Source organism: Mobula birostris, chromosome 18, assembly GCF_030028105.1.
Source record: "Mobula birostris isolate sMobBir1 chromosome 18, sMobBir1.hap1, whole genome shotgun sequence".
Taxonomy (NCBI): domain Eukaryota; kingdom Metazoa; phylum Chordata; class Chondrichthyes; order Myliobatiformes; family Myliobatidae; genus Mobula; species Mobula birostris.
Genome location: NC_092387.1, coordinates 3667651 through 3686178, shown reverse-complemented (window position 1 = coordinate 3686178; position 18528 = coordinate 3667651). Strand labels below are relative to the sequence as shown.

Genomic DNA, 18528 nt, shown 5'->3' with positions numbered 1-18528 from the left:
AGCCACAGTCATGCAATGTCCCACACAAATAAATATATACAGGACCCATAGAATCAAACACCCAAAGACCAGACAGTGATGCACACCCAACAACTGAAAGGGCCACTTGCCTAACGATTCAAAATGTCACACGCACAGTAACCCAACTACAACCTCAGCAACTAGAACAGTCGTACACCAGATATCAGGCTTTTTGGAGTTTCAGAAAAGATAGACAAGGAGATGAAAGAGGAGCTGGGGGGGATACTATTCAGGGTCAAGATGACAGGGCATTCATGGGAGACATAACGGAGGGTTCAGACACTGAGCCCACTCTCAGGAACAGGAAGGATGTGTTCACACTAATAGGATTGTACTACAGACCCATGAACAGCTACCGGGACACTGAGAAACAGATATGTAAACAGATTAACGAAATGTGTAAAAATAATAGGGTTATTGTTGTGGGGGATTTCAACCATATCAAGCGAAGATAAACTGGGACCTTCTGAGTGCAAGGGGTTTAGATGCGGTAGAATTTGTTAACTGTATCCAAAAGGGTTTTTTAAATCAATATGTGGACAGTCTAATGAGAGGAGGGGCTATACTGGATCTGGTGTTGGGTAATGAGCCTGTCAAGGTGACCGACCTTTCAGTGGGTGAGCAGTTAGGGAGCAGTGACCTTAACTCCTTAACTTTCAGGATAGCTATAGATAAGGAGCAGCATGGTCCTTGCAGCTGAGCCTTAAATTGGAATAGAGCAAATTATGGGGCCATTAGGCAGAAACTAAGAAGAGTTAATTAGGAAAGTCATTTTTCTGGCAAGTCTACCTCAGTAGAGGGTGTTTAAAAGATCAATTGCACAGAGTACAGGAAGGGTATGGTCCTGGTAGAAGGAAAGATGGGGATGGAAAGAACCTTGGATGTTCAGAGAGCCAATGAATTTGGTCAAGAAGAAAAACATAAAGTATGTAAAGCTTTGGAAGTTCAGATCAAATGGAGCACATGAGAAACATAAGGAAGCCAGGAAAGAACTAAAAGAGGGAATTCGGAAAGCCAGGAGGGGCCGTGAAAAGTCCTTGGCGAATGGAGTTAAGATGAATCCCAAAGCATTCTATACTTATATCAAGAGCAAGAGGATAACTAGGGAGAGGGTGGGACCACTCAAGGATAAAGAAGGGAGCATTTGTTCAGATGTGGAGAATGTGAGTGAGGTACTTAATGAGTTCTCTGCTTCAGTGTTTACCAAGGAAAAGGATGTGGAGGACCAGGAAATCAGTGCTGAGTGTATAAATACGTTAGGGTGTTTAGAGGTCAAGGAGGAGAAAGTATTGGGCCTCTGAATGAGTATTAAGGTGGATAAGACCCCAAGGTCCAATGGGATTTACCCCAGGTTATGGAAGGAGGCAAGAGATAAGATTGCTGGGGACTTGACACATGCCTCTCCAGGCACTGGCAACTGGCTAATGTTGTACCTCTAAGAAGGGAACGAGGGAAAATCCTGGGAACTATAGACTGATGAGCCTCACGTCAGTTGAAGAGAAATTGCTGAAGAAAATTCTTAGGGAAAGGATATGAGCATTTGTGGCCTAATTAGGGAAACCCAGCATGGCTCTGTGCAGGGCAGGTCATGTCTCACCAACTTGATTTGAGTTTCTTGACAAGGTAACAAGAGATATTGATGAAGGTGGTGTAGAGGATGTTGTCTACGTGGATTTTAGTGAGCCATTTGATGAAGTCCCTCATGTGAGGCTAATCCAGAAGATTACGATGCATGGGGCTTGTGGAGAACTGGCTGTTTAGACTCAGAACTAGCTTGCACATAGAAGACAAAAAGTAGTGGTTGTAGTGTCTGTAATTACTGGATCTGTTCTGGGACCTCGGCTGTTTATGATGCATATAAATGACCTGGATGAAAATGTAGATGGGTGGGTGAGTAAGTTTGTGGATGATACCAAGATTGGTGAAGTTGGGTGGTGTAGAAGACTGGCAAAAAATACAGCGTGATATAGATCAGTTGCAGATAAGAGCAGAGAAATGGCAGATGGCATTTAACCCAGATAAATGTGAGGTGTTGCACTTCAGAAGAGCAAATGCAAGGAGACAGTACACTGTTAAATTGAGTGGAAAAGCAAATTGTGCAGAGGATACAGAGAGTTTGCAGAGAGTTATAGATAGGTTAAGTGTCAGGGCAAAGGTCTGGCAGATGGAGTACAAGTTGGTAAACGCCAGTCATCCACTAGGGAAGGAAAAATGGAAGAGCAGATTTTTATTTAAATGGTGAGACATCAGTGTGCAGCTGTGCAGAAGGACTTGGGAGTGCTTATGCACGAATCTCAAAAGTTTAGTCTGCAGGTGCAGCAGGCCATCAAGAAGATAAACGGAATGTTGGCCTTCATTGGAAGAGGGATTGAGTTTAAGAGCAGGAAGGTTATGCTTCAACTGTACAGGGTGCTGGTGAGGCCACACCTGGAGTACAGCGTGCAGTTCTGGTCACCTTACTTGAAGAAGGAGATACTGGCTTTGGAGGCGGTGTAGAGGAGGTTCACCAGGTTGATTCCAGAGATGAGGGGTTTGAACTATGAGAGATTGAGTCGCCTGGGACTGTACTCACTGTAATTCAGAGGATGAGAGGAGATCTTATAGAAACATAAAATTATGAAAGGGATAGATAGATAGACAGAGTCAGGAGAGTTGTTTCCACTGGTAGGTGAGACTAGAACTAGGGGACATAGCCTCAAGATTTAGGACGGAGATGAGGAGGAACTGCTTTTCCCAAAGAGTGATGAATCCATGGGATTCTCTACTCAATGAAGCAGTGGAGGCTACCTCATTAAATATATTTACAACAAGGTTGGATAGATTTTTACATAGTTGGGGAATTAAGGGTTATGGGGAAAAGGCAGGCAGGTGGAAATGAGTTAATGACGGAGCAGGTTCAACAGCCCAGATGGTCTACTGCTGCTCCTATTTCTTATGTTCTTATGTTAAGGTCAAGATGCTGAGCAGAGGGATCTCAGGGTCCGAGTTCATAGCTCCATGAAAGTGGCTACACAGGTCGAAAGGGAGGTTAAGAAGGCTAATGGAATGCTTGTCTTTATTAATCAAGGCATTGAAATTAAAAGCTTAGAGGTTATGTTGCAACTTTATAAAACTCTGGTTAGGCCATAACTGGAGTATTGCATACAGTTCTGGTCACCCCGCTGTAGGAAGGATGTTGAGACTTTGGAGAAGGTACAGAAGAGGTTTACCAGCATGCTGCCTGGTTTAGACGGCATATGCTATCATGAGAGGCTGGATAAACTTGGGTTGTTTTCTCTGGACTGCCGGAGGCCGAGGGGAGATCTGATAGAGGTTTACAAAATTATGAGAGGCAGAGACAGAATAGAAGGGGAGCATCTGTTTCCCAGGGCTGAAATATCTAATATCAGAGGGTGATCACTGATGATTAATATCATTGATGGTGAGAGGAGGTCGGGAATAAGTTTTTTTACTCAGAAAGAGGTGGATGCCTGGAATACATTGTCTGGTATGGTGGCAGAGGCTTTTAAGAGACGATCAGATATGCAGATAAATGTGAGGAAGTTGGAAGGATATGGAACTTGTGTAGGTAGGAGGGATTAGTGTTTGAGAGTTTCTGATTCCTTTTTAGCTGGGTCAGCACAACATAGTGGGCTGAAGGGCCTTTTCCTCTGCTGTACTGTTCAATGTTCTAACCAGAACAGTCATTAATGGGAGACGCTCAACAATTGAGCAGTCACTTCCCCAACAACTGAAACGGCCAGTCAAAGATAAAGTTGAGCTTATTGTCCGATGCATATAGGACCTATTTCTGAGCTGTAGTGCTCGCTAACTCTATGACTCTAAGTACACACATTCACAGGTGCAATGAAAAGCTGACTTGCAGCAGTCATACAGACAACAGCCAGAAAATCATACACCCAACATCTCGGACAACACCAAACTCAACAAGCCAGGGCAGCCTTACTCTCAACATCTGGAGTAATCACACTCTCAGTCCCCAGAGTAATTGCACAGTCAGAGCCTTTGGACACTCTCTGATGTGTTGCTGTCTTCCTGAACTTCCATCACAGTTGAGACTTAGACCCTGCCTCTCCAATGACATTCCCAATTCTACCCTTTTCCTATTCCTACCCTTCTGACTCCTGATCTTTCTTCTAACTCTGCTGCCATCTTGGAGGAGATCAGCAAATGAACCACAAACAGCACGTAGTTATAAACATATTATTTATAAACAGAATAACATGCCAGTTGAACACAAACATCAGAGATTCTGTAGATGCTGGAAATCCAGAGAAAAACATACAAAATGCTGGAGGAATTCAGGAGGTCACAGAGTGGAATAAACAATCAATGTTTTGGACCAAGACCCTTTATCCGGTCTGCTTTGTTTGATTTACTTGCTGGTGAGTGGTGAGAGTCTCATCCTTTGGCAGTCAAAATCACGATGAATAACTTGAAATTGCAATCCCCTGGGAAAGTATTGGAAACCAACCCTAGAGTTCGACATTTCAGCTCTTCACTCTCCTCACCCTAATGAGTGAAGAGACTTCTGTTTTTAAAAGAAAATCAAAGGCTATGGGCAAAGTGGTGCTGTATGGTTAGCATAATGCTTTATAGTGCCGGTGATCACTGAAAGGAGTTCAATTCTCACCGCTGTCTACAAGGACTTTCTGCATTCTCCCCATGACCACATGGGTTGCCTCCAGGTGTTGCTGCTTCTTCTCACAGTCCCAAGACACACAGGTTAGAGTTAGTCAGTTGTGGGCCTGTTATGTTGGTGCTGGAAGCATGGCGACACTTGAAGGCTGTCCCCTGCATAACCCTCACTGATATAATTTGTCACAAAAGACATATTTCACTGCATGTTTCAATGTACATATTACAAATGAAGCTAATCTTCAATCTTTACCAACACCAACACCAGAATTAACCCTGAATCATTCTCAGCCCAAACTGTGCACCCTTCCAGCTGAAAGCAGGCTAACTATAATTTGAAACGGTGCATGCAGTCTGAGAGATACAGAGGCATTGTAAATCAGAGCATGAGAGCAGACTGGTGGAATGTTTCTCTGTTACCGGTTAGTGGTCTGGTGGCTGTGCTCTCATACAGAGGGATTCCTTCGCCAACCTTGTTGTATGCTTTCAGTGTGATCACGTAGTGTGAGTTTGGCTCTGGAAAAGAGAAGAAATGACTGAGTATCTGGAGTAACATGCTCTCTCCTCCCTGCAATCCTGGGTCCTGCCATGTTCACCAGTACTTCACCCCATCACTTGCTGATCTCAGTGGCTACTGGTGTGTCAGTTCATGAAGGTGCAGACTGCAGTTTCAGGAATCCTGCTCTTAATCACTGCCCTTCCAGGCAAGGACAGGGAGCAGAAGTGTGCAATTTGGTGAGGCTGGCAACATTCAACACTTAGTCCAAGCCAGAGGATTGGTCACTTCCACTGCCAATCTATTGAGTAAAGTAACAATAGACATTTCACAGGCTGCTTCTCCTTAAAGCAGAAAATTAAAGGCGGATATTTGCAATAATGTCTTTTAAAGTCCCAGCAGCTGTCAACGGCTAGGATCTTTGTGCTTGGGTGGTTTGGTGGAGATATATACCTTGCAAATGGGGTGTAAGGCATTCCTTCCCTCTACTTGCCTGTAGGTCATCCTTAGGCAGGATGTAGCCACCCCTCCACCCCAGCAACAATCAGGGCCATGGGAGTAGCTGGTGCATATCACAAGTCCTGGTTATGCGACTACTGACACCAGGCAAACACACTCTGAAGAGTAGTGATAATAGCTGGAATCACCTGCCTTGTAAAGACACTGCCCAGAAGAAGGCAATGCCAAACTACTTATGCAGAAAAATTTGCCAAGAGCTATCAAGGCCATGAAAAGACCACAATCACCCAGGTTGTACGTAACGGCACACAATGAACGAATGAACCCTATTTGTATCGATCATCACCAAACACCATGACCACACTCAACATCTATGGACTACACTCCCTCTGGTACAGACCCAACCAGTTGAAACTTCTCTACAGGGGTCAGGTATATCTGCTAAAGATTAAGAGAAGCAGGGGAGGAGATTCATCTCTCCCACCCTTCCCATCACTGGTGATTCTACAGCATAGTCCCACTGCACCATGTCACTATACAGTCATTTAAAGCTTCTCAGCAAATAACTAAATCTTCTATGTTGCCCCAGCAAGAGCTCCTCACAATTATGCATAGATTCAAAACAGAATTCCATCATGAAGTTCCACTTAAATATGTTAACTATAAAAACAGTCATGTGGTTTAACATAAGCTTCAGGAAGATTAAATAATTAACACAAGAGATACTGAGATGCTGGAAATCTAGAGGAAAAAACATAAAACTCTGGAGGACTTAGCAGGTCAGCAGCATCTATGGAGAGGAATGAAAAGGTGACGTTTCAGGTTGAGAACCTGAAAGTTTTCGTCGAAGTGTCTTGGCCTGAAACATCAACTGTCCATTCATCTCCACAGATAGTTCCTAACCTGCTGAGATTAAGTAGTTGTTATCAAGTTCTGCTGTTACAATATTTGAGAGAGGAGTTAATTGGCTAAGCAGACAAAGATATATATTACCCTGGATCCACCATTGCCAGTGTTCATCACTCACCCAGATTCTCGATGGTGTAGTAACGTTGCTTATAGTCGACACGGATGGTCTCTGCATGCGGGCTGCCAATTCCATAGCCGATAGTATAACCCCTCACAACAATGTTCTGATTTTCAGGTGGTGTCCAACTCACAACAATGTGGTTAATAAGAGGCCGCACATGGAGAGAGCTAGGCTTGTCTGGAACCCGCGATTCTGTAAAATACCAAAGCAATAAATACAAACAATCTAACCTAACAATCAACCAGTAAATACAACCTGCCTCTAAACAATCAGTCGGTATATACAACCAGTCAAACCCGACAATCAGCCTGTCTATAGAACAGATATAACCCTAATAATTAGCTGGTAAATACAACAGGTCTAACCCAACAATCAGCCAGTAAATACAACTGGTCTCTAACCGAACAATCAGCCTGTCAATAAGACTGGTCTTACCCAACAATCAACCAGTAAATACAACTGGTCTCTAACCCTACAGTCAGCTGGTAAATAACCGGACCAACTCAACAATTAGCCAGCAGAGAAGTGAACATTATCACAAGTCTCCAGTGACAGCCCACATGCCCAAACTGAATCACCCCATCAGGATTCCAGCTACAAGACCCCTGTGAAGAGTCCCCCATGCAAACTGAATCACCCCTTCAGGACTCTAGCCACAGCCGCATCCTGAGGTCGAGAGGGACAATATTCCCACTTCATCATCAGATGTAGAACAATGTTCAATGTTCATATTGATTTCTGTGGGTGGACCACTCTCAGATAGAAATGAACACAGACTGACAGACCTGCCCTTTCCCAGCAATGCTCTCTACCTTGGCCAGGGTATCAAACCCACAGAAGGAGACACAGCCCCCAGGAGTTCCAGTGTTGGATGGATGTATGAAGGCAGCCACCCAGGACACATAACTACGATAATGATGATGATGTTTGTGGCCACAGACCCATGTCAGGAGTATAGTCACCCTCAAGCAGAGGGTTTCTGCACGTTAAGGCCTCCTCTGCACCTCCACTTCTGAGCAAGGTCATCCTCCTCCACTTCTTCCCTAAGATGACCACCACTGAGGGGGATCCTATATTCCAATTTCACACCCTTCCTGATACTTTAAATGCCTGTCAATGTCCACCTTGAATATATTGGTTGACTTTACCTCGGCAACCTGGGACAGAGTGGTCAAATCAACGACAACCTTCTGAGGAGAAATTTGTCCTAATTTCCAAATGAAGTCAGCTATTCCCTATTCTAAACGATGACATTTGCAGCAGATCATTCTCTCAGTATCCACTCTGAGAAACCCTCTCAGGACTTTATATGCTTCAATATAATCAATTCTTTGAAACTCCAGTAAGATTAAGTCAAACCTCCTCACCCTCTCTTCATATGTCAACCCTTTATTTGAAGAATCCACTACTGAACATTCTCCTACCTCTCCAATGCAGGTCGAACCCAACCGGTGAAATCCAACCAGTCAAATCTAACAATCAGCCTATCAATTCAAACAGTGCAACCCAACAATTAGTCAGTGAATACAGCCAGACTAACCAAACAATCAGCTGGTATGCACAGATTAACCCAACGATCACCTAGTATATACAACCGCTCTAACCCAACAATCAGCTGGTATATACAACTGGTCTATGCCAACAATCAGCCTGTAAATACAACTAGTCTAACCCAACAAGTATCCAGTATATACAACCAGTCTTTTTTTTAATAATTTTTTTATTAATATACAACCAGTCTAACCTAACAATCACACAGTAAATACAACAGTCAAATTCTGGAGAAGGAGACTCAGCCCCACAGAGTTCCAGGTTTGGGTTTAGATATGAAAGCAGCTCTGGTAAGGTTAAGTCAAACCTCCTTAACCTTCCTTCATATGTCAACCCTTCATCTCAGGAATCCACCGCTGAACCTTCTCCAATGCTGGCACATCATTCCTTAAATATAGAGACTAGAACTGCTTGCAGTTTCCATCTGACTCTTCACAGGTCTGGAAAGTTGTGTCAAAACTTCCCTCCTTCCAAACACAAGTGCCTGGGGGTGAAGGACAAGTTTCCATTTGTCTTCCTAAGTACGGAAACTATAGAACTAGTAACAAAGAGCAATGCAAGGTTAGCAAAGAGGAAGCAGAGAGGAAGGCCTCTGAGAGGATGATCACTGCACACAGATCGGACTCCGGTAGGTACTCTCTATCCATCCAACAACCAACTCAAGCAGTCCTGCCCATAGTGTGTGTGATACAGCAGTGTAAAGGAAAATTTCCTCCATTCAAAACCTGTGCCATTGCTGCCTAGGGACTAGTTGAAATGACAGATAGAGGGAGGGGACTTTGTGTCCAGCTCTTGCTGTCCTGGCCCCACAAGTACACAAACAAAGGAAAAAGAAGCACAAAAAGGCTGATCTGCCCCTTGACACTGGCTTCATTAGAGTCATGACTGATCTTTCACCATATCACCACTTTCTTCCATTAATCCCTTCATTCCTTTAGCAGCCCAAAATCAATCTGCCTCTGTCCTGAACATACTCTGACAGCCCTAGGAAGAGATTCCAAAGGGTCACTGCCTCCTGGATAAAGATATTTTTCATTTGTGTCCTGAATGACCGACCACTTCTCCTGAGACTGTGTGCCCTGGTCCTACACATCCCAGCTAAGAAATATAAACTCTGCATCTACACTGTCCAACCCGCCATAAGAGATAACGATGCTTCAGTAGGATTATCTTTCATTTCTTTTAAACTCAGGACAATATAGCCCTACTCTGTCATTTTTTTTCTCATTAGGCAAACCACTGAACTTCTGAACTTCAGCTGCACTCCTTCCATTGCAAGTACATAATGTTCTGGCTGCTGTCTCAACTGTGCTCTATAGCAGGACGAAGATTTCACTCTTACAATCAGTAATAAGGGCCAGCATACTGGTTACCTTCTTATTAGCTTGCCGACCCTACATATTAGCATTCAACGATTCGAGTAAAAACACACCCAGCTCTATTTAACACAATCAATCCATCACCATTTAAAAATACTCAACCTTTCCAGTTTTTTTATACACAGTGCATAACCTCACAATTTCCACATTATATTCCATTTGTCAATCACTTGTCCATTCAATTAGCCTGTATAATTACAACTTAAAAATTAACAAATTACAACCTCCGAATCTTCCAACTGATATGACAAAGAGGTACAGTCGACGTTTCGGGCCGAGACCCTTCGTCAGGACTCATATACCATCTAGGTAGTCTCCAGCCTCTTGGTATGAACATAAAATTCTCCAACTTCTGGTAATTCCCTCCCCTTCCCTTCCCCTATCCCAGTTTCACTCTGCCCCCTCCCCCAGCTGCCTATCACCTCCCTCATGGTTCCACATCCTTCTACTACCCATTGTGTTTTCCCCATTCCTTCTTCAACTTTCCTGCCTATCCCCTCCTTGCTTCCCCTCCCCCACTCCTTTATCTTTCCCCTTACTGGTTTTTCACCTGGAACTTTCCAGCCTTCTCCTTCCCACCCTCCCCCCCACCTTCTTTATAGGGCCTCATCCCCTTCCCTCTACAGTTCCGGCCTGAAACGTCGACCGATCTTTTCCACGGATGCTGCCCAACCTGCTGAGTTCCTCCAGCGTGTTGTGAATGTTTCTCTTGGACCTTTCCCATCTTCTACTTCTGAAATATCCTGAATCCTCAGGCGGTATTATATGTTTTTCTGTTGATGTAAAATTATCAACTTCCCTTGAATGGCTGAAATATATTTTTTGTTGCGATGTTGGAAGGGACAAAGAAGAAGCTTCACCCTGCACCTAACCCATGTTATAGAGTTCACTCTATGTCTAACCTACATCGTAGGGAGCTTCACTCCGTGCCTAACCCACACATAGGGAGCTTCACTCCGTGCCTAACCCACACATAGGGAGCTTCACTCCGTGCCTAACCCACACATAGGGAGCTTCACTCTGTACCTAACCCACACATAGGGAGCTTCACTCTGTGCCTAACCCACATTGTAGGGAGCTTCACTCTGTGCCTAACCCACACATAGGGAGCTTCACTCTGTGCCTAACCTACATTGTAGGGAGCTTCGGTCTGTGCCTAACCCACACATAGGGAGCTTCAGTCTGTGCCTAACCCATATTGTGCTTTGTCTGAGTGCCTGACATGGCAGTGTTCCACTTCTTCACAGAGTTAAGCTTAATGGTTAATAGCTTAAATATTGGAAGTTGTACGAAGCGTAGATACATTATGATTACTTGAGACAGAGGGATTGACTGTTCCTTACCATCCAGGTCACTTTCAAAGGTTTCGGCAGATACCCAGTCCGAGGAAGGTCCAGTCCCATTGACTGTGATTGCAGAAACTCTGAAACTGTATTCGGTGTTTCTCTCCAACCCTGGAACATGAGGGAGAATGAAACAGCGTACACCAAAGATCTCACAGTAACCCATCAGCTCCCTTCTCCCACGGTCCCAGATGCAGGCAGCGGAGGACTACTGCACGTACCAGCATGAGAGGACATTTCTGAAAACACAAGTGTTTTCCTGCAGCGTGGTTTAAAACTAGGGAGTACTTGGGTCCTTTGGTTCTCAGCCTTACTGTGCTGGTCACATTTCATGCTTACTGTAGTTTGACTGGAATGGCTGAGACTGAATAGAGAAAATGAAAATCAAACCATATTACCAAACATGGGTCATAATATAATGGTGTATGGGGTTTGTATATCCATCCCTTAACTCCTTTTCCCCCAGGTGCTCCAGCTTCTTTTCACATTCCAAAGATGTATGGGTTAGGGTTAGTAAGTTGAGGGCATGCTATGTTATCACCAGAAGCATGGTGGCACTGGTGGGCTGCCCCAGCACATCCTTGGACTGTGTTGGTTATCGATGCAAACTACACATTTCACTGTATGTTTTCATGTACTTGTGACAAATAAAGCTAATATTTAATATTTCAGGGGGTAGTGAGTACCTAGAATGAGCTGTCAGAGGGGGTGGTTGAGAAGGATATAACATTTAAGAAGCTTTTCGATAGGTACATGGAGGGGAACAGCCTGGAGCATTATGGAAAGAGTGTGTGCAATTGGGACTAACAGGGAGGATGCTGTGGTCAGCGTGGTCAAGCTGGGCCGAAAGGCCTGTTTCCATGCTGGTCCTACCCCTTCCTGACTTCAAGAGCTGTAGCTCCATGTACCACCACTGGAGGCCCTCGCTGAGCTACAGAACTGTCAGGAGCCATTCTATTTATTCATCCCTCTGAATAACCCTCACTACCCAACACAAATCAGTCAAGTCTGATTCAACACTTCCCAAATTTTTGTTTTAAAAATATACCTCATTCAAAATATATTCGTTAAGCACAATAGCGAGATGTCTTTCTCTATTGTACTACAGTGGATTCTGGTTAATTGGGACACATCGAAACTAATTACTCTGCTGCCCCAATTAGCTGGAATTGCATGGAAATAATTAAAAAGGTATAAAAAAAGACAAACTGAGTAACAAATTATGTATTTAAATGAAATACGGCGCAAATTAGAATACTACCAAAAGTACTACAGTACTATAAAACTGCAAGTTATCAATGAAGTCATCCAGTGCAGACAATGAACAAAATTAGCAGACACCTGGTGCAGATAATGGACCACCTTCATACAATGCTATCAATGACTGCGACCTCCAAATCTTCATTTTCATTGTAACATTCAAGATGATTGTCGATACCTTCAAATTCCTCATAGTTCCTAAATTGTTGAAGTAGTGAAATCGTTGCATTTTCACTTCCAACCTTTTCTGGCATCTCCAAGCCTGAATGCTTGAAACTGCAGTGAGCAAAACAATTCTGAATTGTCTTACTGCTTATTTCTCACCAACTATCAGTGACAAAAATTATTACTTTTTGAACACAAGTGACAATATTTAAAAACAGCTCATTTTAAGCATGATGTAATGTGTAATGGCTACACACTGGTGCATGACTGATGCTAGTTCAGCAATAGTCTCCTGCCCAATTAAGTGGCAAAGTGTGCCAACTAAACGAGGGATCCTCAGCAATTTTCTCGTTTAGTTTTTGTTCTTTAAGAGTTGCCCCAAATAAGCGGCTACCCCGAATGGCCCAAAGAACTAGAATCTACGTAGAACAGTCTATGTTCCAAGCCTACACAGGTGTCCATCCCCCACTTTACTTACGCTACATTGACGACTGCATTGGTGCTGCTTCCTGCACCATCAACTTTGCCTCCAACTTCCACTCTGCCCACAAATTTACCTGGTCCATTTCTGACACCTCCCTCTCCTTTCTCAATCTCACTGCCGCTATCTCTGGAGACAGCTTATCCACTGACCCTCACAGCAACCTGGACTATACCCCCTCCCACTCTGTTACTTATAAAAACACCATCCACTTCTCCCAATTCCTCCATCTGCACTGCATCCGCTCTCAGGATGAGGCTTTTCATTCTGGAACTGAGATGTCCTCCTTTTTCAAAGAAAGGGGCTTCCCTTCCTCCACCATTAACGCTGCCCTCAACCACATGCACATTTGTTCTCACCCATCCTTCCACCACCCCACCAGGGATAGGGTTCCTCTTGTTCTCACCTACCACTCCATCAGCCTCCATGTCCAGCACATAATTCTCTGTAACTTTCTCCATCTCCAACAGGATCCCACAACCAAGCACATCTTTCCCTCCCCCACAACTTTCTGCTTTCCACAGGGAATAATTCCTATGCGACTCTCTTGTCCATTCGTCCCTCCCCAATGATCTCTCTCCTGGCACTTATCATTGCAAGCAGAACAAGTGATACACCTGCCCATAGACCTTCTCCCTCACCACCATTCAGGACCCCAAACAGTCCTTCCAGGCGAGGCGACACTGCACCTGTGAGTCTGTTGGGGTCATCTACTATATCCTATGCTCCCGGTGTGGCCTCCTGTCTATCAATCAGACCTAATGTACATTGGGAGACTGCTTCTCTGAGCACCTAAGCCCCACCCACCAGAAGAAGCGTGATCTCCCAGTGGCCACCCATTTTATATCCACTTCCAATTCCCGTTCCAATATGTCAATCCATAGGCTGCTCTACTGTCTCAATGAGGCCACACTCAGGTTGGAGGAATAACACCTTCTCTTCCGCCTGGGTAGCCTCCAGTCTGATGGCTTGAACCTCAACTTCTAGCACTTCCGGTAATGGCTCCCTGCCCCTCTCCTTCACCATTCCCCATCCACTTTTCCCCTCTCTCACCTATCTCCTTGCCTGCCTATCACTTCCCTCTGGTGCTCCTTGCACCCTTTTCTTTCTTCCTTGGCCTTCTGTTCACTCCTATCAGACTCCCCCTTCTCCAGCCCTGTATCTCTTACACCAATCAACTTCCCATCTATGTACTTCACCCCTCCCCTTCCTGTTTCATCTGTCGCCTTGTGTTTCTCTCTCCCCTCCCCCCCCCCCCCCCCCATCTTTTATATCTACTGCTCATCCTTATTTCTCCAGTCCTGCTGAAAGTTCTTGGCCCGAAATGTCGACTGCCTGACCTGCTGAGTTCCTCTAGCATTTTGTGTGTGTTGCTCAGATGCACTGTATTCATCCACTGTATTAGTCCATTCATTCTCTCACAAAGTGTCAACACTACTCCCAATTCCACCTTAAACTTTGCACCATGAAGCACCTGAAAGGCCAAGTCTCAGTATCCAGTGGCAACAGGGCCTTGGACTGTGGTTCTTCCCCATACAGCATCTGTGGTGGCCACACCGAGCTTCAGTGACCCTTGGCATGGATTGCACAACACCATGCACAACTGCATTTCTACTTTCTTAGAAATTTGTGTAGATTCAGTATGTCATCTAAAACTATAGATGTTCAGTGGAGTGTATCCTAACTGGCTGCAACGTAGCCTGGTATGGAAACACTAAATCCCAGGAACAGAAAAGCCTACAGAAAATGGTGGATATAGCCCAGTCCTACACAGAAAAGCCCTCCCCCCGCCCCATTGAATACATTTACACAGAAGTCTGTCACAAGATAGCAACATCCATCATTAAGGGCTCCCACCATACTAGTCCATGCTCTCTTCTCACTACTACCATCAGGCAGGAGGTACAGGGGCTTTAGGTCCCACACCACCTGGTTCAGGAAGAGTTATTACCCTTTATTATCCATCATGCTCCTGAAGCAGCGTGGATAAACTTTAATCACCACAACCTATAGACTCATTTTCAAGGACTTGTGTCCTCAATATTATTTACTTCTTATTTTCTTAATTTGTCTTTTGCACATTGGCTGTTTGCTTATTTATGCAGAGATTTTCATAAATTCTATAGTTATTTCTTTACCTTCCTGTAAATATCTGCAGAAAAATGTACCTCAGGGTAGGATATGGTGACATATACATACTTCGATAATAAAATTACTGCACCTTCAGCTGTGTCAGCTGCCATCTCCCTACACTAGAAGACTAAAGTACACCTTTCACCCAGTTGAAGATGCAGCAGCAGTTGCTGCATGTCTCTGTGTACATCTGCAAGGACAGAACCTAGATCAAAATCTTGTGTTATGTATTTGCTTGGGATGAAGTGACAAGGACCAGATCAGCTTGGAAAATGCACAGTCCATGAAGAAGAACAGGGAAACCACACAAGGCCTGGACACTGACCATTACTACAGCATGTTATCACTGTCGAGGGAAGAGCAGACTGCAGTACAGAATGCCTTGTCTGCTCAGGGGAACACATTTCTGCCCCATTCTCTGGGATATAATGCAAATTGGATCTAAAAAGAAAATTATAACAGAGTCATGTTCCATACACAAGACTGACTCACCATCGATGACCTGAGAAAGCTGATTCCCACCAGTAGAATCGGTCTCCCCACGGCGACCTGCCTTTTTGTACCGAATGTTGTAACCAGTGATCACCCCGTTGTGTGTCCCTGGAGGAGGGGGCTGCCAGTGCACAACGATGCTCTGGCAAAAAGGAAGGGTAGAGATAACATCAGAAAGACAAGTAATGCAACTACCCCACATCGGGTGACCCATAAACCCCAATCCCCACCCTCATATTGGGGAATCACAAACCTTCCCAACCCCCAGGATGGGCAATCACGATGCCTACCCCATTACAACACCACCATCCTGGTGGACTGCAATCATTCTGACAGGCTGTTTGCTGGTGATGTGGTTTGAAAAGAGCTTTCAGGACTTTTCAGAAGACTGCAGTCATAACAATCTATTAGGCACTCAGCAGGGACCAATAAAAAGAAGCAAGGTGCAAGCAGAGCAGCCATTGTGTGAGTGGACAGTGTTAGAATAGTCAGGCTTTGGCTCAACAGGCTTAGGTGAGTACAGGCAGAGGTTCTAAGTAAATTTTTTTTCTCTGAGTACATAGCTAGTGCACTGAGAATGGGTCCAGAGTTAATGGTATGTTCCTTGTCTGAGATGTGGGAACTTTGGGAGACCTCCTGTCTCCCTGGTAACTCCCTCTGCACAAAGTGCACCGAGTTGCTGCTCCTTAGAGAAAATGTCAAGGAACTGGAGCAGAGGCTCAATGACCATTGGCTTATACGGAAAAATGAGGAGGTGATAGATAGGAGCTACAGAATTGGCTTGCTCACAGAAGGCTGTAGACGGGTCATATTCTGCATGGGATCAGGGATCTGTTCTGGGACTCCTTCTCTTCGTGATTTTTATAAATGACCTGGATGAGGAAGTGGAGGGATGGGTTAGTAAGTTTGATGACACAAAGGTTGGGGGTGGTGTGGATAGTGTGGAGGGCTGTCAGAGGTTACAGTGGACATTAATAGGATGCAAAACTGGGCTGAGAAGTAGCAGATGGAGCTCAACCCAGATAAGTGTGAGGTGGTTCATTCTGGTAGGTCAAATATGATCACAGAATATAGTGTTCATGGTAAGACTCTTGGCAGTGTGGAGCATTAGAGGGATCCTGGGGTCCAAGTCCATAGGATACACAAAGCTGCTGCGCAGGCTGACTGTGGTTAAGAAGGCATACAGTGCATTGGCCTTCATCAACCATGGGATTGAGTTTAAGAGCCAAGGGGTAATGTTACAGCTATACAGGATCCTGGTCAGACCTCACTTGGAGTACTGTGCTCACTTCTGGTCACCTCATTACAGGAAGGATGTGGAAACTATAGAAAGGGTGCAGAGGAGATTTACAAGGATGTTGCCTGGATTGGGGAGCATGCCTTATGAAAATAGGTTGAGTGAACTTGGCCTTTTTTTGCTTGGAGCAGTGAAGGATGACAGGTGTCCTGATAGAGGTATATAAGATGATGAGAGGCATCGATCATGCGGGTAGTCAGAAGTTTTTTCCCAGGGCTGAAATGGCTAACACGAGAGAGCTCAGTTTTAAGGTGTTTGGAAGGAGGTACAGAGGGGACGTCAGGGGTAAATTTTTTTTTACGCAGAGTGGTGAGTGCTGGCGACTGTGGTGGAGGTGGATACGATAGGGCCTTTTAAGAGACTCCTGGATGGGTACATGGAGCTTAGAAAAATAGATGGCTATGGGTAATCCAGGTAATTTCTAAAGTAAGTACATGTTTGGCACAGCATTGTGGGCCAAAGGGCCTGTATTGTGCTGCAGGTTTTCTATGTTTCTATGTTTTACAGGGAGGCAGTCACCCCTAGGCTGCAGGTGGCAGGTACCTGGGTGATTGGCAGGAGGGAACCGGCAGCCAGTGCAGAATACCCCTGTGGGTGTTACCCTCAATAGTAAGCATATGGTTTTGGATACTGTTGGTGAGGGGAGGGAGAGAGAAACCTACCGGGGTAAGCTACAGCAACTAGACCTCTGGCAATATGTCTGTCTCTGTGGCTCAGAAGGGAAGTGAGGGAGGAGTACAACCTTCCTCGAGAGAAGAAATTTTCAGAATGCCTATAAAGTGGCTTTCTCAAGCAGCTTGTAGTTGAGCCCACTAACAGGATGGCACTTCTACATTGGGTGCTACATAATAACCCAGATTGATTTGGGAGCTTAAGGTAAAAGAACCCTTAGGAATCATTGATCATAATATGATAGAATTCACCCTGCAGATTGAAAAAGAGAAGCTAAACTCGGATGTATCAGTATTTCAATGGAATAAAGGGAATTACAGAGGCACAAGAGAGGAGCTGGCCAAAGTTGATTGGAAGAGGACACTAGCAGGGATGATGGCAAAACAGCAATAACTAAAGTTTCTGGGGGCAATCTGAAAGACACAGGAAAGATACAACCCAAAGATGAATAAGTATTCTAAAGGGAGTAAGAGGCAACTGCGGCTGACAAGGGTTATCAAAGACAGCAAAAAAAGCAAAAGTGAGAGCATATAATAGAGCTAAAATTAATGGGAAAGTAGAGTATTGGGAAGTTTTTAAAAGCCAACGGAAGGTAACTAAACAAGCTATAAAGCGAGAAAAGATGAAATACTAATGTACAAATGTAAGTTAGTTAAAATGTAAAAGAAGATTCAGAAATCTTCTTCAGATATATAAAAAGAGAGATGAGAGTACATAATGAACCACTGGAAAACGACGCAGGAGAAGTAGTAATGGGAACAAAGAAATGGCAGATGAACTCAATAAGTATTTTGCATCAGTCTTCACTGTAGAAGATACTAACAGAATGCCAGAAATGCAAGAGTATCGGGGGGCAGAAATGAGTGCTGTTGCTATTATTAAGGAGAAGGTGCTTGGGAAGCTGAAATATCTGAAGGTAGATAAGTCACCTGGACTAGATGGACTATACCCCAGGGTTCTGAAAGAGGTAGCCGAAAGACTGTAGGGGCATTAGTATGATAGAACATAGAACGTAGAAAATCTGCAGCACATTAAGGGCCCTTCAGCCCACAATGTTGTGCCGACCATGTAACCTACTCTAGAAGCTGCCTAGAATTTCCCTACTGCATAG

At 44.5% G+C, this 18528-nt stretch overlaps 1 protein-coding gene across 3 annotated transcripts in view; it reads right to left on the bottom strand.

Annotated features, from left to right (window-relative positions):
- Nucleotides 1-18528, bottom strand: part of LOC140211906 (neogenin-like) — a 343448-nt gene that overhangs the window by 97413 nt on the left and 227507 nt on the right. For all 3 annotated transcript variants that reach the window (XM_072282103.1, XM_072282104.1, XM_072282105.1), the window contains 4 exons: nucleotides 15449-15590; nucleotides 10918-11028; nucleotides 6642-6836; nucleotides 5080-5175 (listed from right to left, as the gene is read on the bottom strand). In XM_072282103.1, the coding sequence (XP_072138204.1) occupies nucleotides 5080-5175; nucleotides 6642-6836; nucleotides 10918-11028; nucleotides 15449-15590 (544 nt within the window). The remainder of the gene's footprint in view (nucleotides 1-5079; nucleotides 5176-6641; nucleotides 6837-10917; nucleotides 11029-15448; nucleotides 15591-18528) is intronic.